This window comes from Mastigoproctus giganteus, chromosome 11, assembly GCF_048544385.1.
Source record: "Mastigoproctus giganteus isolate SK-2022 chromosome 11, ASM4854438v1, whole genome shotgun sequence".
NCBI classification, from domain to species: Eukaryota; Metazoa; Arthropoda; class Arachnida; order Uropygi; family Thelyphonidae; genus Mastigoproctus; species Mastigoproctus giganteus.
This window is the reverse complement of record NC_143585.1, coordinates 99,390,834-99,417,841: the sequence shown is the minus strand read 5'-3', so window position 1 is coordinate 99,417,841 and position 27,008 is coordinate 99,390,834. Positions and strand designations below refer to the sequence as shown.

At 36.0% G+C, this 27,008-nt stretch overlaps 1 protein-coding gene across 1 annotated transcript in view; it reads right to left on the bottom strand.

Annotated features, from left to right (window-relative positions):
* Positions 1 to 27,008, bottom strand: part of LOC150078289 (casein kinase I-like) — a 158,408-nt gene that overhangs the window by 68,543 nt on the left and 62,857 nt on the right. Inside the window, exon 4 of the mRNA XM_090385224.1 lies at positions 18,602 to 18,700. Coding sequence (XP_090241350.1) covers positions 18,602 to 18,700 — 99 coding nt within the window. The remainder of the gene's footprint in view (positions 1 to 18,601; positions 18,701 to 27,008) is intronic.

Here is a 27,008-nt window from a genome sequence, read left to right as displayed (position 1 = left end):
ATTTCGGAGGTCAACAAAAAACAATTTGCACTTTCCGTTTTATTAGGCATTTCTGTTAGTGCAATCTATTATAAATGGGTAGTAAACTCGATCTTATTGCATTTGCGATAATACCAATAGCTAGAATTCTGTGGGTTTTTACGTTATTATGGAGAAGTGTGTGTCCCTTTCACTGAAATCTTCAGTCATATATAACAAAAAAAACAAATAATTGTAAGAATCTTCTCTTTTTTCCCTCTATTTTTGCTTGTTACTCCAATCTCACTTGTGCAATTTATGCATGCTGTGATTGTCGTAATTGATTACTTATTTTTTGTTTGTTGATTTAAATTTTACAATCCTAAAAATAAAAAATATAAAAAAATTGAGTCAAAACAAATCTATGTAAATCCATAGTTGCATAAGTCAGGGACTTACTGTACCGAAAAATGTTCAGCAACCTACGTAAAAAATATGGTGATAGATAAACAACTTACTAAGTACTACTCGTGCATCCAATACGATGCTTCCATTTATTTTTTGTGATGTCGATTTTAAATCGAATAGCTTCCCCTTATTTTTTACAATGTCGAATCTAAATCGAATGGCTTCCCTTTATTTTTTCCGATGTCGATTTTAATTTGAATAGCTTCCCTTTATATTTTACAATGTAACATATGGTTTAGTCACCAACATTATAATGATTCATTAGAGATTTAATGGATGCACCGTTTTCAAACTTTTGAATAAGTCCAAGTCTTTGTTTAACTGAAAGCGCAACACTTTGGCGTTTCCCCATCATTTTCGCGATTTCTAAACAAAAAAAAAAATTTCTTCCGACATCCCTGACATAAATAATGAAACAAAATGTGTCCTTTTGCAGTGCAACGGAACAGAACAATCGACACAACACACTAAAACAAACTAAACGTTTGGTCTTCTTTTTTTTTTTTTTTCTTTTGAGCAGCGGGTGCGAAGACAGTGGGGGTTGCAAGATAACAGGCACATTAATCTCCCAATGATGACTTATAATGCCACTTCTTGTCGCTTATTTACGACTTGCAAAAACATCTGTTTATACCTATTCTAGTTATTACTTGCATTTTATGATTTCTGGTTGATTTTTTTTTTTTTTTTTTTTTTTTTTTTTTAAGAGTCTTGAAGTGTCCCGGTTAATCCACTTCCTGGTTAATCAGATCCCAGTAAATCGAGAGTCTGCTGTACTTTTCTGGGACATTAGCTGTAATAATGATAAATGGCTGGAAGTCAAGAGAAGGATCAAATTCGGATGGATAGCATTCAGGAAATATAGTCACATACTGAGGAGCAATATTCCAATTTGTCTGAAACTGATTAAGATTTTCCTCTAATTCTTTGGAATGGTGGCTTATTGTCACAATGTCATCTGCAAATCGTAAATGGTTTGGATACTCTCCATTCACATTGACTCCTTATATTTTCTTCAATATCATAATGAATAGGGTATTTATGCCTTTTCATAATCCACAAATACCAGGCATAATGGTGTTTTATATTCATTTGCTTTCTCCAATAGCTGCGATATTATGTGAAGGTGATCCGTAATTGAGAATCCTGTCCGAAAGCCAGCTTGCTCTCTTGGTTGATTGTCATCAAGTATTCTTTCTAATCCGTTAGTAATGACCCTTGTGAACAACTTGTAGATGTGGGACAACAAGCTAATCAGTCTATAATTTACAATTTCTGATTTATCTCCTTTCTTGTGCAGCAAAATTATGATTGCATTATTCCACTCATTAGGTGTCACGCCTTTCCTAATGTATTTTGTGAAGAGTCTTGCCAGTTTCTGTGTCATGTCTCTTCATCCCAATTTTAACAACTGTACAGTAACTTCATCTTCACCTGGGGCTTTCTGATTCTTCATTTTCTTCGATGCATGTTCTACCTCATCAACAAGGGTATTGGGTATTTCATATGCGTTGTTAATTTGTGATCCATTTTTCCCGCTGCTGGCATTATTTCCTCGCTCCTTATATAATTCTTTATAGTAGTCTTCTGCTATTTGAATTATGCTTTCTCTACTATTTATAAATACACCATCACTATTCTTCAGTTTCAGTATCATTTGTCTTTCTATATTACTGATCATGGCAGCTGATTTAAGTCCTTTGTTTTCCCTTAATGCTTGTTCTAAATTTCTTGTGTTAAATCTTCTTATGTCCTCTCTCAGTCTCTTTCTAATGGCTTTGCATAACTCTGTATACTCAATTTTGTCCTTCTCCGTATTTATCTTGCTCTTCATTTGTTCTCTTCGATTCATCATGACAAGTGTTTCTTGTCTAATTTTTTCTTCTTTGGATATCTTTTTACATATAGGTTTCTCAGGCTTTATCACTTTAAGAAAGTTGTTGTATTCCTCGTTGATATCTTAGTCCTGAAAGGTCTGTAGAAGTTCAAACTTGTTCTTAAGTTCCAGAACATACTGCTTTTTTCTCCTCTTCTGTTATCTCAAAGACCTTCATATTATTTACTTGAGCCAGTTTTTTCCTTTCTTTTTTTATGTAAACCCCAAACACAAGAGGTATCAGAACCTATAGTACTTAGTACCGTGCTTGGGTTGGAGGATGAGAAGAAGAAAGAAGATATTTGTTGACATTGGACTTGAACTTCTGTAGACTAATTTTTAGGAAATACGTAAGAAAGAAGGTTGTTCCAGAAAATGGCAGTTCAATGAATAAATGAGGAAAATGAAAAGTTGGTTCAGTGAGTTTGAAGTTGAACAGTAAATGGATGTTGGCTGGTGGCGGCACGTGTTCGGACTGTTTTGAAAGAGAGAGAGAGCGGGAATTATAGAAGCCAATTCAGAAGAACAGTGTCCATGAAAGTATCTGTAGAAGAGGCATGTAGCAGAAACAGTACGTCTATGAGACAGCAAGTGGAGAGACTCTTTTAGAGACGAATCATTAATTAATCTAACTGCCCTCTTCTGAATAGAATCAAGAAGCCTGAGAGAGGTTTTGGGGACATCACACCAGATGTGGGAACAATATTCCATGGCAGGGCGGATTTGCAATTTATACAGAGTGAGTAGCTGTTTGGAGGAAAAGTAACGCCGAGAGCGAAAGAGAAAACCAAGTTTTTTAGATGCAGAGGAAACAATATTTGTAATGTGCTTGTGCCAAGAGAGATTAGAAGTCAGGGTAATCCCTGACTTCTAATCACTATAACACTGCTATGGATGTGTTTAAGCTGCTGTCAGTAGTCACAAAGTGGGAAAAAAATACATGGCAATTATCACTACCATGTTCTGTAGGTGGGCTGAAGCCTTCTCATTGTTAGATCAAAAGGCAGAAACCATAGCTCAAAAGTACTGGTTGGCATAATGTTACAATAGGACTCCTCAAATCATCTTGACTGACTGAGGTAGCAATTTTACATCAGATTGTTGAATGGGATTGTGAATACCTTCACAACTCAGTTAAACTATTTACACCAATACACTGCTTTTGAGGGTGGAACACACTTGTGAAGGTATTCACCCCTAAAGCAAAAGAATGGTGGAAAGAGTCAACAAAAAACCCTAAAAGAAATTCTCACTAAAATATCTAAAATCAACACAAATGTGATACACCATGCAGAACCAGATCTCTGCAAACAACTCTGTTTGTCTTACAAGTGTCAAAGAAAAACCTTTCTATATTTTATTTTGTCACATCCAGTTTTACCAACAGATATTCTATTAATCACTTATGATTGTGAATACAAGCGCATTGACAAGCTAGGGGAGCTGACAAGTAATTTTTTCAAAATCAATAGGGTAATAAAAAAAGTATAGCAATGCCGCAGGTGATAAGAAATAAAAGTGTCAAGGTATGTTTGATTAATTGCAGTCTCCAAGGTTCCCTCTATATGCCATTGTACCATCTGAAAAGGCAAAGGCCAAGGCCGGCAAGTGTATGTATTTAGGTGTGTGAGTATGTGTTTTGTTATGTTGAGTGCTGGCACCTGGCGACTTCACAGTCAGGGTCCACATTCTACCTGAGAAACTTACTGGGGCTATCGGTCAAGCCTGGGAGGCCCGAATTTTCAAGGAAAGGAAAATAGAAGGAATAATATGGGAAATGGTAAGGTAGGAAAGCGGATAGAAAGCAAGGGGATGAAAGGAAAAGGCATTGCCAAAAAGAGAAAAATAGAAGTAGAGAGATAAAGAATTTAAAGGAAAGGAGAAGAAAGATAGCAGGAGAAGTAGGGGAGTTGGTTAGGGAGGAGAGAAATAGAAGTAGGGGAAGAAGAGGGAGACATCCACTAAAAAATTAACGGTAGCCGCAGGCAGAAGCGAAAGTGATTCTTGCACTGCTTCTATTGTAATGAGCAGCAGCCTAGAGAGCAAGTTGCTGGGGTTTTCAAGAGCTGCTGGGAGTCATCACGGAACAAGTAAATACATGGGCTGTGTCAGGGTAACTAAGAGTAAGAACATGTGCATGTATACTTGCATGTACACTAATGCTAGAAGTATAGTAAATAAAATTGATGAATTTGAAGTGCTGATCAAGACATCAAAGGCAGATATTGTTGGGATATTAGAGGCATGGTGTCACACAGATATAAGCAGTGCAGAATTGGAATTTGGAGAGTACAATGTGTACAGAAAGGACAGACAGGGTAGGAAGGGAGGAGGGGTTATGCTGTTAGTTAAGAAACACACAAAATCTAAGGAAGTGCATCCAGTTGACACGGGTGGACAGTGCAATGTCGAGTCTGTTTGGTGTGACTAGGGCTTACAATACCGGGATCCCGGTCATTTTTTTCCCGGTACTGATATAAAAAATACTGGTTTTTCGGTACTAATTTAAAAAAAATAATTGTTTATAATTTAATCACATAAAGGTTATAAAATCACCTTTATGTGATTACGAAGTCGTTATCTCTACTAGCAAATGTTCGATAAATCATCGATAGGACACCATGCAACATTGCAACCTGTCCACAATTCTCAGACAACTACAGGTCTGACCATATCATAACTCCCATTTCTACACTACTGACTTTATTTCAACTCCACCACGTGTGTACAGCTTCCGTAGCCAAGTGGTCAGGGGCGGAAGTGCAGTAGCACACACTCTTTGAGTAGACAGGGTTCAAGCCAGATTGCTGAATACGGTCGATCTGCCAACCCGCACTGGACCAGCATGGCAGATTATGATCCATTTCCCTCAGCATGAATTGTTGAGGCTTCCATCTTACAGTGAGTTGATAATGGCTGCAGTTTACCCTTTCCCACCAAGTGTACAAGTTATTTTGGGTTGCTGTTCCCTAAGTGTAAGACCTTGCATTTTGCTGAATTAAAGCATAGCTGCCACTTTTCTGACCATCCCGGAAGTCTATCCAGGTCACTCTCAAGAAGCTCTACTTGGCTCTGCTAGTAATCTTTACATCATCTGCAAGTTTAGATCTCACATCCTCCATCCCTTCATAGATGTCATTTAAGATAATCAAAAACAACAGTGGTCCCAATACTGATCCTTGGGAACCCCACTTCTTACATTAACCCAATCTGAGGAATAACCATTTATCACAACCCGCTGCCTGGAGGTTGTAATAAATGGTGCCCTCAAGCCATCGTGCTATCCATCTAAGGATTTTCCCTATAATTCCAGCCTGCTCCAACTTATGTGGGACTGAGTCAAATGCTTTGCTGAAATCCAAATAAACAATGTCGAAATTATTCCTTAAATCCAGTTCACGAGTGACCTGTCAAAATGGCTAACCAGATTTGTTAAACACGATTTTCCCTTTATAAAACCATGCTGTGTATCCTACAGAATTCCATTTCTATCTAAATGATCCTGAATTCCAACCTTGATCACTGCCTCCATGATTTTCCCTACTACTGAAGTTAGACTGGTCGGTCGGTAATTTTCTGTTACACTCCTAGAACCGCCTTTATGTTCCAATTTACACCAATCCAACAGAATCTCTCGAGTCCAGTGATGCTCACATAACCAGCCTTAATGGTTCAATGCACTCACTTGCCGCCTCTAAGATTATAGAGTATATGCCATCAACCACAGGAGCCTTACTCGCCTGTAGGCACGAAAGTTCTCATTAAATAATCATTTGAAATTTCAACAACATTAATTATATTTTGACATGTAAACATTGATGGAAAGTAACTGTTGAGCTCATCTGCAACTTCAGCTATGTTATCTAATACTATCCCACGTCCATTACATAAGGGTCCAATCTCATTTGTCCTTCTGTTCTTTGCATATTTATATATGTGAAAAATTGCTTAACTGCACTCTTTGCTCTCTTCTTTATTCCTTATCCTGACTCTTTGCTCTCTTCTTTATTCCTTATACCAACTCTTTGCTCTCTCCCAGACTCCGTAAAGATATTAATAGTGAAAATTATACTTCGCTGAATAACGAAGTATAATTTTCGAGAAACGTCTTTCTCCTTCAGAAAATGATGAACATAATTCAACCAGGGAAAACCAACATGGAACAGAACATCAGTGTTTCAAAAATTCTTTCCAAAATAAGAAATTGCCTGACTCCAATGAGATTTTAAAAGATGAACTTGAGTCGGAAATTAATGAAATACTTTTAACTATTTTTGCTAAAAAAGTTCAAAGCCTAGAAAATATGGACTGAAATCATCTATGATTATCTCAGTACAATAGTACCAGAATAGAATCCGAAAAAGGGCATTTTCTGCCTCTAATCAAATACTGTATGTACCAAAATTAGATCCATTTTAAACGATTATACTACTGATTGCTTATGTCTCTTAAGAGCTCACTTTATTCGGATAGGTAGTGTGGATGCTTAAACAGAACTAAACTTTGCAGTAACAATATCTATTTTTTTGTTTTTAATATAACTATATTTTAATGATTTTTTCAGAATATTTATTATTGCAATAAAAGTTTATTTAAAACATAAATTCAAGTAATTACAGTACTTGTTTTTTTCCTTACTTTATTGCACCTAATTGTCATCAAAATTTATTGAGAAAAATGTGTTTTTGGAATACCAGTATCCCGGTTTCAAAAATTAAAAATACCGAAATACCGGTATTGTAAAACCCCAGGTGTGACCTAAACACTGGGAAAGGGAAAATGAGAGTAAGAGTATGTTACAGGCCTAATGACGCTGATGAGTACAACAAGAACAGTTGTGCAGAGAAATAGAATAGGCCAGTAAATCAGAATGTCTTGTAATGGGGGATTTTAACTTTCCAGATACTGACTGGAACTTGTGGATTGGTTACTCGCATACTATTAGCTTTTGTGGATTTACTGGAGGACTGTTTTCTACAGCAACATGTTCGAGGGATAACCAGAAGGAGTAATACCCTTGATCTGATTATCAGCAGTGATGACGCATGCATTAGGAATTTGCAGATAAAGGAACCACTAGGTGATGGTGATCACAGTGTACTGATGTGAGATTTACTTATAACTACAATCAAGGGTAAAGGGAAGGGTTTTTGTTTTCATAAAGGTGACTACAGAGGTCTCAGACAGTTTTTAAATTCAATAGAGCGGGATCAACTGATAATGTTACCAATGGTGAATTCTAAATGGGAAGCCTTCAGGGATGACTTATCTGGAGGCTACTAGGCTTTTCATACCAACTAAGAAATACTGTTCGAGGTTCAGGCCTAAATAGATGTTGGATGAATTAATGAGGCTCATGGCAGAGAAGACAAATGCATGGGATGCATATAAATTATCAGGCGACACAGAAGCCTACAAACAGATATAAGTTAGTCTGAATCAAGCCACAAAGGAGGTTAGGCAGGCGAAGGCAGATTACGAGAAATCTTTCGCAAAGGATGCAAAGAAAAACAGCAAAGAGTTCTTTACTTATGTAAACTCTAGAAGGAAGGGGATGAATCAGATTGGTCCACTTAACATAAATGGTTCGACTACTGATGATTTAATGATCCTGCTCAAGTAGCTGACAAAATGAATGAGTATTTTGCATCTACATTCACACATGAATTATTCAAGGAGGGGAATGCCAGAAGTTTATCAAACTCTAACAGGCAGCTAAGTGATTTTGTGATAACTGAGAACAAAGTGGAGGAGAAATTGTTGAAGTTAAACATAAAAAAGGCACCCAGGGCAGCTGGAATCCATCCAATTATAATGAACGAGGCAGCAAGAGAAGTAAGCAAACCCTTAGCCATAATTATGACAGCATCCTTAGAGTAAGGGACGGTCTCCATGGACTGGAGCTATGCAAAGGTATTCCCAATTCACAAAGGGGGTTCAAAGGGTGACACAAATAATTATAGACCTGTTAGTTTAAATTCTGTTCTGGGGAAAATAATGGAGTCACTAGTTAAAGAGGTGATACAGGATCACCTAGACAAGACAGTAGCAATAGTTCAGACAAAGCACAGGTTTGTTAAGGGGAAGTCTTGTCCGACCAATTTGATTGGATACTACAATGTGGTTACAAAGGAACTGGATGCTAAAAATAATTTTGATATCATATACTTGTATTTCAGGAAAGCTTTTGATACTGCTGCACATGGAAGGCTGCTGTACAAATTGGAGTGGTATGGCATTAAGGGAAAGTTACTGCAATGGATAAAGGGACGGTTGAGTGAGAGACGGTAATAAATGAACACTGCTCTATGTGGACTAATGTTATTAGTGGTGTCCCTCAGAGTTCGGTGCTGGGCCCATTGTTATTTTGTGTATTTATCAATGATACTGATGAAGGTATATCAGGCTTAATGTCCAAATTTGCAGATGATACAATGGTTGGCAGGGTTGTTAATGACACTAAAGACAGTATGCTACTGCAACAGGATCTAGAAAAGTTAGGCAGATGGGCTGAGAATTGGCAACTGAAGTTTAAAATTGACAAATGCAAAGTACTGCATAACCAAGTGAAACGTAACCCAAGAGAAACATACCAACTCTGTGGTACTACACTCAGGATGGTGGAGAATGAAAAAGACCTGAGGGTAATTGTGCAGTCAGATTTGAAGTTCTCTGAGCAGGTCATAGAGTTTTGTCAATGATATATAGGAATTTTGCTAGCAGAGACAAGGAGGTAATTATCCCTTTGTATAAGGCAATGGTCAGGCCACACCTTGAGCACTGTATACAGGTTTGGAGGCCTCATTTGAGGAAGGATGTAGAGTTGCTAGAATGAGTACAGAGAAGGGCAACAAGATTGGTGAGAGGAACAAAGAGGTGTGCTTATGAAGAAAGGCTTAAGTTCTGCAAGTTGCAGCATCTGGAAACTAGGCACCTGCGAGGTGATCTGATTTGAGGTGTATAAGGCCTTGAATGGTTTGAGCAGGCTCAATGCTGACAGGATACTTCCGCTTACTCAGACTAAGAACCTGAGGGAGCATAGATTCAAACTGAGGAAAGACAGTTGTAGAATTGATGTGCGGAAGTTTGCCTTTAGGCAAAGTGTAGTTGATTGCTGGAACAGACTTCGATCTAATGTTGTGGGAGTTGATAGCTTAAATAAATTTAAGGCTGAACAAGACAAACATTTGGAGTGACCAGATGGGTGAAATGGGAAGGGTTTTTTTTTTTTTTTTTGGCTGATGCTGTATAAGCTTGCTTTCTTGCATTATAGGCCTCAACTAATGCTAATGCTAAAGTGACTTTCTAACCAAACAATTGCAATGTATCATACTGAAAGTATGAGGCATTCAATGAATATGAAACTCGTGGTTAGTGTCAACATGTGATAGAGGAAGAGTGCAAAGGCAAACATAAAAATTTACATAAAGTGATTATTAAATGGATTAATAAAGAGTTCAAAGTAACTTAATGTTAATTTGAAAGTTTGACCGAAAATTTAATTTGATTTGTATGCATTATATATTTAATGTGAGCAGAAAAATAAACCTTTTTAAATAATACAAATGATAATTCATTTGAAGTTGAATTTGGAGAGGAAGGAAAAAAATTAAATAAAATATCTGAATGCCACTTCAAATAAATTTAGAAGAACATTAAAAGTTAATAAAGTTTTTCTTTTCTTTTTTTTTTGTATTATGAATTTTAAAGTAAAGGTTATTGCTTATTCCAAAGCATGTTTGGGAGCAATGTGTTTAGAATAATTAGTATGTGCATACAGACAAGAAAAACAATATTTGTGAAATATTGTTTCTTGGCCGTTCTTGGACTCAGTATAGAGATTTCATTTGAGGAGAGGAGACTGGTAACATGTTACTTTTCAACATAGTCCCCTTTGAAGCCAATACACTTTGCCCCTAATTCTGCAATACAATGATTCCAGCTGCAAAGAAATTTGTCTTTTATGACTCCTTACATCACTGTTGATGGGAATAAGAGACGGTAATAAATGAACACTGCTCTATGTGGACTAATGTTATTAGTGGTGTCCCTCAGAGTTCGGTGCTGGACCCATTGTTATTTTGTGTATTTATCAATGATACTGATGAAGGTATATCAGGCTTAATGGATGCTAGCCAAGTATTTTTTTAAATTAGGAAATAGGTGAAAGTCCAATGGTGCTAGATCTGGTGATTATGTGGGATGATCTAGGGTTTCAAAGCCACACTCATGCAGTGCAGCCATGGTGATGACAGAATTGTCAGCAAGCACCTGTTTTGGTAGAACAAGATTCCGTAGCTGATATTTTCATGCAAATGCTTCACAAGGTCTGCATAATATGCCCCCGTGACTGTTTGGCTTTTCTGAACATAATCCATAAACAATACTCCATCAGCATCCCAAAAAACCAATGCCATCAACCTTGCAGGCAGAAGAAATTGACTTAGCTTTCTTTGGAGTGGGAGGAGATGTATTTCCACTGTTTAGACTTCTCCTTTGTGGCTGAATGTGATGGACTCATCCATGGTCACAAACCTTTCATGGAAATTTGCTGGATCTGCTTGAAAATGATACAAGTGTTCACTTAACTTGACAACTCTTGTGCATTTTTTATCTGCTGTCAAAAACTTTGGGACCTACCATGCTGAAACCTTTTTCTCAGTGAGAATCTCTGTTAGTAAGTGGTATGCATATTCAGATGATATGAAGAAGAAGATGCTAGCAATGTACCAAACTGTCACTTTTTAATCACTTATCATTGGATCGTGCACATCAACAACTTCTAGAGTGATGGGCATTGCAGATTTTCCACAGCGTGGGTCTTCTTCCAGGCTCTTCCTCCCTCATTTAAATTCTGCTGCCCACTTCTTAACAATGGAAAAGGAAGGGGCATCCTCCCATAATATTTTAACTGAATCCTCATGAACTGCTTTTGGCATTAGTCTTTTTCGCCCCCCCAAATATTGGATGACCGCAGAGTGACTGATTTTGACCATTTTTCTTCATTCGTACAACTTTTTTGACTTCTAGACCTGTAATTAAAAAAAAGATATTAAAACTGCGTGAAACTTGGTGGGTTACTATTTGAAATGTTATACATTAAGTGCAGAAATTTTTGACACCGTATCACTACCCTTTCATACTCAGGCCATGAAATTTTCAAACATACTTTGTATATACAGATTACTTTTGGTGAGGAGGGAAAACCACAATGATTAAAACTTTCTGAGGAAGAGAATTTTTTTTTTTTTTTTTTATGCTAGGTTAAAAAAGATAACAAGGTTCATGAAAGTTCAAGTTGTTTGAACTGTCACACAAACCTGCATTAATCTGGGAAAACATAGAGGCTTTGCACAAAACTTTGTGGATGAACAAGCTAGAACATATGATGAAAATGAGAATTCCATTAGAGTAGATCTGTTTATGCTGGAAGTTTCTTACTTTAACACGACACCATTCTTTATGGTTCTTATGCCCTAAAATGAAGGTCTGCCAAATGCCTATCTGCCCTCCAGAGAAGAGTCTCCAGAACTGGATAATGAATCTGATGAATTGGATAATTGGCATCACACCACAGAAACCTGTCCAGGTAAAATGTCTTATATTTCTAATCAGCAGGATTTGGATGACTTAATGAGGCACTTAAGTCTAACTGCAGCCAATGCAGAGTTCCTGGAATATCATTTAAAAGAGAAAATTACAGGAGCCCAGCTGTAAGACACTTCCACATACAGAAAAAAACATGTTACTTATGCACATTTTGATACTGTTGCAGAATTCCTGTGCTACTGTTTTGATTGATCTTTATGAATTTGGTATTAGTCACAATAGAGATGAGTGGCATCTTTTCAACATGTTACATAGTGAGATTAATAACATTAATATTGCTTAGGCATCATCTTTGACAGCTTTTAGAAAAGCTGGAAAAGGGTGGAATTTATGTAGGCTGCTACAACAGATAAAGGGGAAGTAAACTAGAAGACAGAGTGGTTATACAGAAAGAGAGGGCGCTGACTCTTTAAAAATTACAGCTGTGAATTACAGGCTCCAAAAAAGTGATAAGTGTTTGCCTTTTTATTTACCTAATTGTTATTTTATATTGTACTTTATACATAGTCTTATAGTTATAGTTACACTGATTATTTTTATTTTTAATTTAGATAAAGAGTTTTTGTAGATTACTACTTAATATACGTAAAACCAATATTTCATTCAAATCTTGCAGCCATTGTTTTTGTATAGAGTGGTAGGGAATTCAAATTTTTAATTGTGTTAACTAAGTAACTCTAACGTATAATTATATAGCGTAATACGCATCACTGTTTCTATTAGATAGCATAGTATTGACATTTAATTAATTAAATTTATTGATCTTATTAATTTAAAATATCATGCCCCAGACTAGAGCAGCAAAGCAACAGGCACAAAGTGGTAGGAGTGCTGTGACTCGGGGGAGAACTGAGGGGGGCGATTCTCCAACGAATCACAGCCTAAAAAAATGTGCAACTTGTGAAATGTTTGCCAAACTCTCTGGAACAGAACATGATATTGCCATGGGGGATGTCTTTGTGTGTGCGCAATGTAAGGAGTGTAAGGAAATCAGACAACAACTCAGCTTTGTTATGGGCCTATATGAGAGCTTGAAGGACAGGGTGGATGCCCTCGAAGGATCTAAATTGTAGGGCCCATCAAGCTCTCAGCTGCCCACATCAACACCAGAGCTTGCACTTGGTCATCGCGTGACACAGTGTAACCCCCCCCCAAGGCAGAATGCGCTAGTCCCACAGGAACTAGTAGTTGTTGGTGACTCTATTGTCAGGGAAACGGAGAACATGCTTTGTAAAAAGGATAGGTGGAACAGGACCAGGGTATGCCTCCCAGGGGCAATGGTTGATGACGTTGTAGAGTGGATATCATCTTTTAAGGGCACAAAAGGTGATATAGTTGTACACGTTGGCACTAATGATATTAAGAGTAGGAGACCGGCAGAATTACTTAACAAGTACAGGTCACTGTTGAACAAAAGCCGTGAATTAGGGTTCAATTTGAAAGTGTCTGTAATTCTGCCCGGACACGATAGGAGGGAGTATATGATGAGAGCCTTGTTGATCAATTCAGCCCTGGAAAGATTGTGCAAGGCTCAAGGGGCAGAATTTTTTTCAGCCTGGTGTGTACTTGTTAACAGGAGAGACTGCTTCTACAGGGATGGGATACACTTAAATAGAAAGCGTGCAAGAATATTTGCTGATGCTATCGGGGCAGTGTTAGGTGGGTTGGAAAACTGCTAGCTTGGGGGGGGGGGATACAAGGACTAATAGTTTAACAGTAGCTGCAGGCAGAGGTGAAGGTCATTCTTGCACTACTTCTATTAGAATAAGCAGAAGCCTGGAGCAAGGGGTATTGGGGATTTCAGGGACTAATGGAGTCATTGTGAAACAGGTGGGTATATGGGATGTGTTAGGGGGAATAGGAATAGGTGCATGTATGCTTGCATGTATACCAATGCTAGAAGTATAGTAAATAAATTTGATGAATTTTAAGTGTTGGTCAAGACATCAAAGGCGGATATTGTTGGGATAGCAGAGATGTGGTGTCACTCAGATATAAGGAATGCAGAACTGGAATTTGGGGAGTACAATGTGTACAGAAAGGCTAGACAGGATAGGAAGGGAGGAGGTGTTATGCTGTTAATTAAGAAAAACAAAATCAAAAGTGCACCCAGTTGATATAGATGAACATTGCACTGTTCAGTCAGTTTGGTGTGACATACGCACTGCAAAAGCAAAAATAAGAGTAGGAGTGTGTTATAGGCCTAATGACTCGAATGAGTACAATGAACAATTGTACAGAGAAATAGAGTGGGCTAGTAAATCAGAATGTCTTATAATGGGGGATTTTAACTTCCCAGATATTGACTGGAACTTGTGGGTTGGTCACACACACACACACACTAGTCAGAGTTTTGTGGATTTATTGGATGACTGTTTTCTGCAGCAGCATGTTCGAGAGGCAACCAGAGAGAGTAATACTCCTGATCTGGTTATCAGCAGTGATCATTCGTGTATTAAGAATTTGCAGATAAAGGAACCACTAGGTGGCAGTGATCACAGTGTACTGATGTGGGATTTACTTAAAGATTTAATTACCATCAGGGGTAAAGGAAAGGGTTTTTGCTTCCGTAAAGGTGAGTACAGAGGTCTCAGACAGTTTTTAAATTCTGTAGAGTGGGATCAACTGACGATGTTACCAACACTAAATTCTAAGTGAGAAGCATTCGAGGAATTAATCGTGGATGCTACTAAAAGTTTCATACCAATTAAGAAATATTGTTCAAGGTTTAGGCCTAAATGGTTATCAAATGAACTAATGAGACTCATAACAGAGAAGAAAAATGCATGGGATGCATATAAATTATCAAGCGACTCAGAAGCCTATGGCAGATATAAGCTAGTCTGTAATCAGGTCACAAAGGAGGTTAGGCAGGCGAAGGCAGATTACGATAAATTCTTGGCAAAAGATGCTAAGAAAAACAGCAAGGATTTCTTTACTTATATAAACTCTAAAAGGAAGGGGATGAATCTGATTGGTCCACTTGACATCGATGGTTCGACTGTTGATGGTCCTGCTCAGATAGCAAACAAACTGAATGAGTATTTTGCATCTACATTCACACATGAGGAATTATTAAGGTTTGAAAATGGCAGAAGGTTATCAAATTGTAGCAGGGCACCTAATGATTTTATAATAACTGAGAGCAAAGTGGAGGACAAATTGTTGAAGTTAAACATAAGAAAAGCACCTGGGGTGGATGGGATCTATCCAGTTATATTAAAGGAGGTGGCAAACCAACTAAGCAAACCCTTAGCCATAATTATGAGAGCATCCTTTGACTCAGGGGAGGTTCCCACGGACTGGAGATGTGCAAATTGAAGGTTGGCACGAGTAATTACAGACCAGTTCGTTTAACTTCTGTTCCGGGTAAAATAATGGAGTCACTGGTTAAAGATGCATTGCAGGATCATCTAGACAAGACTGAAGCAATAATTCAGACACAGCATGGGTATGTTAAGGGAAAGTCTTGTCTGACAAATTTGATAGGATATTATGATGTGGTTACAAAGGAACTGGATGCAAAAAATAATTTTGATATCATATACTTGGATTTCAGGAAAGCTTTTGACACTGTTGCACATGGAAGACTATTGTACAAATTGAAGCGGAATGGTATTAAGGATAAGTTGCTACAATGGATAAAAGGATGGTTGAGTGGGAGAAGACAGAGGGTGGTAATCAATGGGTGCTGCTCTTTGTGGACTAATGTTATTAGTGGAGTTCCACAGGGCTCTGTGTTGGATCCACTGTTGTTTTGTATATTTATCAATGATATTGATGAAGGTATATTAGGCTTAGTGTCGAAGATTGCTGATGATACAAAGGTTGGCAGGGTTGTTAATGACAGTAATGGCAGTGTGCTACTGCAACAGGATCCAGATAATTTGGGCAGATGGGCTAAGAAGTGGCAACTGAAGTTTAACCTTGACAAATGCAAAGTACTGCATATGGGTAGTACTTCATTTTCTACCACCTTAAGAGTAGTACCACACTGCAAACTGTGTGGTACTACACTTAAGGTGGTAGAAAATGAAAAAGACCTGGGAGTAATTGTGCAGTCAGATATGAAGTTTTCTGAGCAATGCAGACAGGCTGCCAGGGCAGGTCATGGGGTTTTGTCAATGATATATAGGAATTTTGCTAGCAGGGAAAAGGAGGCGATTGTTCCTCTGTATAAGGCAATGGTCAGGCCACGCCTTGAGTACTGCATACAGGTCTGGAGGCCTCATTTTAGGAAGGATGTCGATTTGCTTGAGCATGTACAGAGAAGGGTAACAAGATTAGTGAGAGGAATGAAGGGATCCTCTTACCAAGAGAGGCTTAAGTTCTGCAAATTGCAGTGGCTGGAGACTAGGCACCTGCGTGGTGATCTGATTGAGGCATATAAGGCCTTGAATGGGTTGAGCACGCTGAATTCTGATGGGATCCTTCCTCTTGTTCAGATTACGAACCTAAGGGGGAGTAAATTCAAATTAAGAAAAGACAGAGGTAGAATAGATTTGCGGAAATTTGCCTTTAGCCAGTGGGTGGTTAATTGCTGGAACAAACTTCCATCTGTCGTTGTGGAAGTTGAGAGGTTGAATAAATTTAAGGAGGAACGGGAGGGAATGGTGTGGTTTTTTTTTTTTTTTTTTGGCTTATGCTGCATAAGCTCATACACTTGCTTTCTTGCATCACATGCCACTACTACTACTACTACTACTACTTGTAAATGTGCAAACTTCCAATTAAACCAGTGCCTTGAATGGGTCTGTCAGGATTTGTGTCAGGGCCAACGTTGTATTACATTGTTGTAGGAAATGAAAAACAACTCTTATTTTGCTAAAACTAAGAGATTTTAATCGAAAATCTCAATTTTAAAACTGATAAAGCATATTTCCAGCAGGTCCAATGACTCATTCACTTTAACCCCTGAAATAAGGGAGCCTTAACCTAGAACTAAGAGACAAATTCTGTTATCCAAAGATATCATGTTTCTGATGTACCAGTGGGATCTGGTTCTTGTAACCTAATCTGAACCCAGTGTTGTTATTTTCTAGAAGTCAAGCTAAAATTGCATTATAAGTACCTATAATGCCTCTCTTTCATGGTGTTACCTAACATGTATTCTTCACAAAATATTATTAGTTTATTAGCAGTAACTTATTAAATTTTTTATTATTAAGTCTTCAGTTACATTAACTTTCCACAATGTACACTAACCTTTTATAACAGTACGTAAAGCACATTTCAAGGAAGCAGTTTAGAATTATACCCACAAAATCAATGTAGATTATTGGTTTCTTCTTTCTTTCTACATTCAGAAGAGAACAGATAGTGATTTTCATAACCCACAGGTTAGAGTGCTCACTTAATTAAACGTGAGTATCGCACAAGTTCATAATTTGCTGATAATATTAAGATGAACAATGGCTGTAAATAACAAAAATTGGAATATGGTATTACAATAAGACTAGTTGTGAACACAAAGGGTTATTCTTACAGAAGGAGAATCCAGTTCCAAGAACTATTAAGTCAAGAAAATCCAAAACCTACATAAGTATCTAAGAGTTTAAGGCTTTAAAAGGGTCGGGAAACATAATCTCAGAATATATTTCTACCTTCTAATATAATGCAAATGAGGAGGAGGACAGAGACTGAAATTAAATAAAGATAAATACAAAGTTGTTAGCTTTGGGTTCAAGTTACTACCTAGCCTTGTAGAATCAGAAAGCATATTTAATGAATGGCTAATGAAAGACATACCTAGAAGAAAAAGATAAAATATGAGGCCAGGAAGAGTTCCTCAACTGGTTACTACATTAGCTTTGCTTCCTTGTATCATTCTGCTATTTAATACTAACCTGTGACTTCAATCAAGAGTGTAGAGAAAAACTTGCAAAAATTTTTGCATATGATGAAAAAATCATTGCCAGTGTTTTTGTGCAGATGCTAGAACTGGATTAAAGTTTATGATGACGTTTCCTTGTCCTCATGTTAGGCACCACTGAAATTAAACAATTACTCTTAACATTCTTTTTTCCAGCAAGACCAAACTCCACAGTACTGGAAAAGTTATGAAACAGCTTCTGAATATGTTCGTCTGAGAACTAACATACTGTTTGGGAATAAAGAAATATTGATCCTAAATTCAACGTGTAGTTTGTTGTAGTGCAAACATAATCAATGCCATATATCCAATATATTGCAATTGTATTCATTCCAAAAAAAGGAATGAATCCACAACTGCACTAGGGTTTAATTGACTGGCAATTTTTGGATGAGTGTTTTCTAGTCTGTAAACTAAGAAAAATGGACCCATTTTGTGACCAACTGTGCTCACTAAACGTAATACTTATGAGGACCTCTAGTCCACAAGTGTCACACAGTGGGAAAGCATATTGGTACACAACATACATGGTGTAATATTCATTGGTTCAATCACTGAATGAGATTGAAAAAATCTCACCAGGGATTGGCTAAGCTTAAATTTGTTCACATTATAGAAATTATCACCAAAAATATATAGCAACTCCTTCCACAACTTCAAATATTATTTCAACATTCCATTCGCAACAAAACAATGTGTCTGGAGATCCAATAAAATGAAAAAAAGCTTCAAAATCCTGTTAAAAATAACTTGATAACATTTATAACATTATTTAAAGAAAATTTCACAGATATGAATATGAAATTTCTCTCACTTACTTTATTACAGTGTCTACCAATACCCATCAGAAAATTATCTGGTTTAATATCTCTGTGGATGAAATTTTTGTTGTGGACAAATTCAATGCGACCAATCATCTAGAAAATTAAGAAAATATTTATAAAAAAAATCCCCAGGAGTGGTGTAATAATTAGACAAAGGCAAGATAAAATAAAATTGCACTATGCATGACTTTGACCTTTTGCAACTTATTCTTCATTTTATCTCTCTCTCTCTCTCTCTCTCTCTCTCTCTCTCATACACACATGCATCTTTTTCTCCCATATTTCTATTTTCCTTCTTTCTGTATATACAGTGTCTACCAATAGGAAGCAGAGAAAACAATTTGCAATAGTTACATATTCATTGTGTTTCACTTTGTCAAGATAGAAGGGAAACTAACACCAGAAGAGAAAGTTGCTATCATATTTATGTTCAGAGAGATTCAGGTGTCTCAGATCTTGCAGAGAGAAATTTAAATGGTTACAGAAATGTACACCAGTCACGCAACCATGAGATTCGATGACCATTTCAGGAGAAGTGGAAGTATCCCTAGTTCACCTAGTGCAAAAACTTCATAGTAACAACACAGATTGTAGGACAAAATTTTGTGAATGGTTTCTGCAAGATATCTATATTACACGAATTTCTTGTTCCTTTCCTTGACAATGTTGCATTACTGAAACCGATGGCTGTGTTCTCCCAGTAGAATGGTGCACTACCAGTTTTTACTTAGCATCCCACAGTTCCTTGACCAAAGGTTTTCTGATAAACTGAGTAGAAGCAGGATGATTTAATGATTACTAATATTGATGGATCTGATGAGGCTGGATTTCTCCTGTTGAGAACACTTGAAATCTGTTGTATAATCAAGGTCATCCAAGAACAATTGCAAAACAGCATAAAATAATATATGAATGTGAAAGTTCAGTAAAGACATTCCACATAGGGTTCAAACATTATCTCTCCTTAGAATCAGGAAGTATCAAGTAAATGAGGGAATATTTGAAAATCAGCTGTAATTTAGTTCATTAAAATTTCGCTCATGTTCATAATTTATGAATATGAACCAAACCAAAACACAGGCATCATTCATCAAATTATTACATTTCACCAATGGTGCATAAATTTTGTGACATCCTATATATACAGTTAGAGCCTTGTTAATACAAACTTGTTTATACAACGTTCTCGTTTATATAAAGCACATCGTTCCCCTGCTGAAGGATATCCTTTTCTACATAACATATTCATTTATGACAAATGAATTTTGGTTAATATATATTAACAAAGTCCATTTTTGTCCATTGAGAAGTAAATAGTATGAATCAGAGCTGAAATACTCAATATGTTCTACGTTGATAATAATATTAGTAAATTAATAAGAGGAGTTTACCTCAATATAGTACGTGGAACACTTCCGTATGATACCCTCCAGAAATTAAAACGGAAAAAACGAAAAAATCGACAACTTACCGGTACATTAAAGTAAAATATAAATAATTAAAGTAAAATATAAATAATTAAAGTAAAATATAAATAATTAAATAATCAATTTAACACAATTCAAAATCAATTCAAAACAATTAAAATTCAAATTAACGCAATTAAAAGAATCTAACGAAAATATTCAAAACGATTTTCGTTCCTGAAGCTGACAATGCTTTTCGACCGACTGTCGTGATCACAGGAATGAAAATTACCGAATCCGGCTAAACCTGCAACTTAAATAGTGATTATGTGTCTTCGCGCATGCGCGTAAAGGTCCACGCATCGGAGATCAAATATGGCCGCCGAACATTAACAGAATTCTCGTGTAATTTAATTTCAACGGTTTCTGCAATTAATAGTCGCGTATAATTACGTTGAACGTTAAGTATTTTGGCCTCGTTAAATAAAAAAGTATGTTTTTCGTTAATGGCATGAAAGGCTAATTCTGACGCTGCTGAACGAGAAGCACGAACTGAGGCTTCGTGTTGATTTACACGGATATTAAGAGAAAACCGCGTCGAACCCTGATAAGACGAGTTGCAATCACCGCAAGAAATGTTGTATACTAGATCATTAATTTGTGTTGCGAACGCCGCGTAATTATACGCGACTATTAATTGCAGAAACCGTTGAAATTAAATTACACGAGAATTCTGTTAATGTTCGGCGGCCATATTTGATCTCCGATGCGTGGACCTTTACGCGCATGCGCGAAGACACATAATCACTATTTAAGTTGCAGGTTTAGCCGGATTCGGTAATTTTCATTCCTGTGATCACGACAGTCGGTCGAAAAGCATTGTCAGCTTCAGGAACGAAAATCGTTTTGAATATTTTCGTTAGATTCTTTTAATTGCGTTAATTTGAATTTTAATTGTTTTGAATTGATTTTGAATTGTGTTAAATTGATTATTTAATTATTTATATTTTACTTTAATTATTTATATTTTACTTTAATGTACCGGTAAGTTGTCGATTTTTTCGTTTTTTCCGTTTTAATTTCTGGAGGGTATCATACGGAAGTGTTCCACGTACTATATTGAGGTAAACTCCTCTTATTAATTTACTAATTGAGAAGTAAAGTATGTTACTTTGTATAGTTAATACAAAGCTTGGTCCAATCCTAATTAAAGTTTAATTTATTTCCAAAAAAAAAAAAAAAATTATTACTGTTCAAAGAGTCTTGCAATGAAGAGAATGAAGTGAAGAAAACATTATATATACTTTGTTCACTACATGCTGCAGAGCAGATGGCAGTACAAAACGAACCTGGTTGTGATTGAAAAGTTTTCCAAGCCAAGATTTTTTAAAAGTGGTTAACTAACTTGATTACTGAAAGTAGATAGAAGATGGCTTCAGAAAAAAAAGGAACATTTTGACAACTGCAGATCATTGGATAGTGCTGAGACACTAAAGCTAAAGGTATTCTTCAGCTTTAGTGTCTCAGTGACTTACTTTTCGATACCACTAGTTTTATGCAGCAACTGGATCAGGCCATTATTTATAACCTCAAAAGCATATAAAGCCTGCCTACTTGATTCTCAACATAAAGGAACAATTTGCAACTAGAGTTGAATGTCTTATATGCTATCTGTGATGTTATTTCTTGGAACTATTACATCAAATCAGCTTTGACAAGGATATGATTAAAAAACATAATCCAGCAAATGAATGATGGGATGGGATATTTTACAGGATGGAACAATGAAGGAACATGTAGATTTTGTTGGAGAATTTAAAGTTTGTCAGAGCAGATAATGATGATAATCTTGCTACTACAGCAACTCTAACACCAGAGGAGCTGTTGACCACAAAAAAAAAAAAAAAAAAAAACCCCAAAGTTTTTGATACCACTCCTATAATATTCTTAATTACAGCACTCTTGTGCTGTAATTAAGAATATATGTAAAACATATGACAAGCTGTGCGAATGAAATTGGATTCTTAATGTTTGTATTACGTGTCCGAATTGTCGGGGGTGTTATGTAGGTGAATCTGGTAGAAGATTGAAACATCGGGTTTCTGAGCATGAGGTGGCTCTGCAAATCACTAATTTTGAATGCTCTACAGTCGCCGACCATTATTGGGTTGACCAGCACAATCTTGATCCCCGACGGGATATTGAAATTGTCGACTATTCACGTGATTACCGCCAGCGCTCATGGTTTGATGCACTACACATAGCCACCAATAATAGTACTATGAATTGGACGAGGGGAGTACACTTACACCCTATCAGAGAATGTACTGTATTGCAGTGCGATGCTGATCATCACGTGTAAGTAATTCTGTTTTACCGACACTGACTCGTGATACACGATCATGCCCAGCTGACTTGTGCTATTGTAACTATCAATATATACTGAAGTACGCCATTCACAGACTAGCTGATGAAGAGGCACTTCGCTTCGAAAGCTACTATGTATTTTAATGCTTTTACTATATATATTAAAATTTAACTATTTTATCTTATTGTATTCTAATACTTTTATCTTATACTTTTACTTTTGTATTTTAATACTTTTATCTTATTGTATTTTAATGCTTTTATCTTATTGTATTTTAATGCTTTTATCTTATTTTATTTCTGTTTTATCTTATGTATATATCATTTTTATTTTAATAAATTTATTTTAACCAGTTAGTCGGTTGTCGCAAGAAACTTTGATGATATAATGCAACCCAACGAACAAGGCCTATTTTCTAACAAAAAAGATTATATAAAGAAAACAGTTGAATGAAAAGCAACTAATTAAATGGTAAGTGTAATTGTTTTACTCTTATTGCAAGCACGAGGAAAGTATTTTATGGCCAAAGCAAGTAAAAAACAGGAAGAAACCAGATTTTTTGGAAAAAGCAGGAGACACTGCACCAGAAATTTAACTTTTATATTAAAATAGAATCATAGGACTGTTTACCAATATAATATGCTTTAAAACATTAGCTTACTCAAGATTTTCCTGTCCAAACCACAGATTGTATTGTTTGGCATCAAATGAGTAAGACTGCTTCAAGAATGATACCGTGGGAGATTTTGCCCTCTTCAGAAATGTTGTAAAAGTTTCATTTATAACAATGGTACTGTTGTTCCGATTTGGCTGTGAAGAACATAGAGCATTTTCAAAGCTTCTCCAGAAAGAAAGAAAGAAAGATCTGAACCCAGTTTTCCTTTTCCCCTGGCTTAATATTATCTCTCACACTCAGCACTGTTATGAGAAATTGTTAAAATGATTCAGAATAATTTGTTATATTTCATGCTTCTTTATGCATTTGTCACTTCTGCAACCAAGGACCACTTTATATCAACTCTTCTTTCATAATGGCATCTAGTAAGTTCTCATATTGACATTGATATAATTGATACTGCAAAATATCTATTTCTCTACTTCAATGGTACTGAGAAGTACTGAAACTTTTTTTTTTTTTTTTTTTTTTTTTGCTGCAAAATTGATTAATTTCATTTGGTTCAAAAAAATTGCTCTCTGATTAGCACTACTGGACAATTGGTTCTCAAAAATGTGTTAAATAATATTTAACTTAATGCTTCCAAAAACTCAACTGGGCAACTTACAATCTATGAATATGAATTCTGTTTGGATTCAGCATACTTTTCAACTTCTGTAAGGAAGTATGCTTTGGTTATAATTCATGATAGTTTGGTGGCAAGCTGATTTTCTAAGTCCACAATTTTCCAAATTTATTCATAAAGTCATAAAGCTGTTGCTATGAATGTATTAAATATCTAAAGTTGCAACACTTTATTGAATCATATCGTCAACCAAATCAATTCGATAGCACAATGCTGTTAGAACTATACTAATGTTTTTCTTTTTCACTGTATGCAACAGCTTAGTATGGTAAAGTTTCCTCTGTTACACTGTTCTGACATTCATTACACTGTCTCTGCATAAGTCTCTCATTAGTTTTTTTGGAATTGTGATTGACAAGGAAGGTGACCTTTACTAATTTACTAATGGTAGATGTTCGGTTCATATTTCCAGGCTCTATTAGCAACGAGAGTTAGAGGAATTGAAATCTGTAATTTATTTCTTTAAAAATAAATGTTTAATAATATTAGTTTTTAATAAACTAAGTTTTTCTGTTAATCTCTGTTTTCTAAATTGAGAGAGGATATCATCCTTGGGCTGTAACATATGCATGCATAGTTTTCTGTACTTTTTCAGTTAGCCATACAAAAAAAAAAGCAAACTTTATTCTGTAGAAAACTATTCTATAGTATTGCATATTTTTTGAAAAAAAAAAAGACAGAGGAAAAAGTGTTTTTGCAAAAAAAAAAAAAAAAAAAAAAAAAAAATGGAGAAACTCAATGGTATCAATTATATTATGTCAGGGAGACAAAGAAGGGGTCAAATGAAGTAAGAAAGAAAGATTCTCTACCAGAAATCTGGAGAGTTGACAGCCAACTAACATTTGTACCCTATAGTTTATATTAACTACTGCACTATAACTGATATTTCTTTCAGGTATTCTATCCCAATCTACATAAATAATACTACATATATTTCTAGTTATTTCAATATAATTACACTAGCCAACAAAATAAAATTTTTGTCATACCTCCGCAATGAAAATAGGCAATTCTGGATGAAATTAATGTGCTGATTCCGAAAATCACCATAAAAGTCTACATCAAAAGATGTACCAACATTTAATGTTAAAATAAAGGAATATATACATATAATTCAAATTTGTAATAAAAGTGTAAAAAAAATATATGTTCTCTATAACTTATTTAACTTCGGAAAAATTATCATAAATCATAGCGAAATAGTTATATTTCAATAATATATAATCAGCATACCTATAATTGTCTTTAAAAATATTTGCTACCAAGGGATTTTCCCTTGTATTCCTGCTTACTCTCCCTCACAAGGAATCAGCAGTAATCCCCCATCATTACAAGTTCCCAGCGACCTTGGTACCACTTTTCCATCGTGGAAATATCTTTATGAAACAGCTTCCCTTGTTCATCACTTACATCTCCCAGATTTTTGGGTAAAAATTCAAGATGGGTATGAAGAAAATGAATTTCAACAACATTCGATAGCCCATGTTTTTGAGCACTTGAGTAAATTAGACACCAACATTTCATAGTTTTCTTCTTTCCTATTACCCAAAAAACCATTTACTTAAATGATCACCAAGCTGTCAATTCAACCTCCTTTAACTGGTTTCAAACACAGTCTTTCGGGAGTATCCTAATTTGGGGTCCTACAAAAATTCCTTCCTTAAGTTTGGCATATGTTAAATTAGGAAGCACACTTCTCAAGTATGCAAATCTGTTACCTTCTTAATCTAGTCCCTTCATGAAATTTTTCATCAATCCAAGTTTGATGTGTAGGGGTGGAAGAAGATTGTTAGTTTGTTAGTTATTTGGTTTTTTAGGAGCATTAGCAACTAAGGACATATTGCTCCGGGGATGCGGTGGTCATTCCCTGACCTTTCCACATCCTCTGTATTTGGTGGAAGAAGAACCTTATTTGATTGCACTAAGGGGGCATATTTTACATTACATTGTCTTGGTATGAACTCACCCCGCTTGTCCCAATGTTGCACAACATAATGTTCTTCTGTTGCACGGCTGCCCCACAAAAAAAAACAATATTATGTTAAACCTCCTGCAAACCAATAACCTTAAGATCACCACATATGTTCCAACCATAATCCTGTTATTTTATAGTATGTAGAACCTTACAGACATGCTTTCATGACTTTCTTTAAGTCCAACTGAATGAAACACAGGAACTGATGGAAATTTGTTGCCATTATGAAGCAAAACTACTTTTAAACTTAATTTTGCGGCATCAACGAATCAATTCCTTTCATCTGACTTATGCATGACACCTAGTTCTTTCAGAAGTAGTCCAATAAATCTTTGCAAAAACACATACTGCCCCCCATAGCAAAATATTTCAAAAACATTTCATATATTTTTCAAAACACTGAAATCTTTGTTCCTGATGCAAGTATATTCCACTGCTGTAACCTAGAACCTAACAGTTCAGCTTATTCTTTCGACAAATGTAAGTCGCGAACCAAATCATTCAACTCATCTTGTTTGATTAAATGTACCTCACTACCTGAACTTACTGGCAGATAGTCGACGTCTTGTGAAGTGGAGGCTTCCAGGAAATCCTCAACTTGAAGTAGATCACTATTATCTTCCCCACTACTGTTATCTCAAGTTTTGGTGGGCACTGGTACAGGCAAATCATCATAGTGTGGAATGGGCCAAATTGCAGAAGGTATATTTGGATATATTATAGCGTGTTTACTTTTTTTTTAGACATACCAGATATTGTCATACAGAAGTTGCAATCATTAATGTTATTAGGTGGTTCTCGCCAAACCACAGGGACTGCAAAAGGTAATGCTTTGAATCTCCCATATAACCACTTCCTAAGGTTTGTCTTGATCACCAATTTTACATCAAAAAAAAAAAAAAAAAAAAGAAAAGAATACAATAGTTTTGTAATGTCATAGATATTTTTCCTTTGAGTCTTTGGGGTAAACTGTCCACAAACATTGTAGCACTAAATAAATTTCTGAAAATGTAAATTCAGTTTTGGGCACTACAATATAAAAACAATAAAAATTCAATTTTTATCACTGCACAGTACACAGACATGGCAACTTACTACTCGTGTGAAAACACTGAAAGGAAAAATATTTGTAATTCGCAAATAGAGCTGGAAATTATTTTACTGCTACCACAAGGGTTGTGGGGCACACCCTCCTACTTTTGAAAGGCTGTTTCAACAGCAAACTCAAGATGGGAAGCATTCAAAGAACTTATCTTGGAAGCTACTAGCTTTACATACCAACTAAGAAATATTGTTCAAAGTTCAGGCCTAAATGGATGTCAGATGAACTAATGAGACATATGGCAGAGAA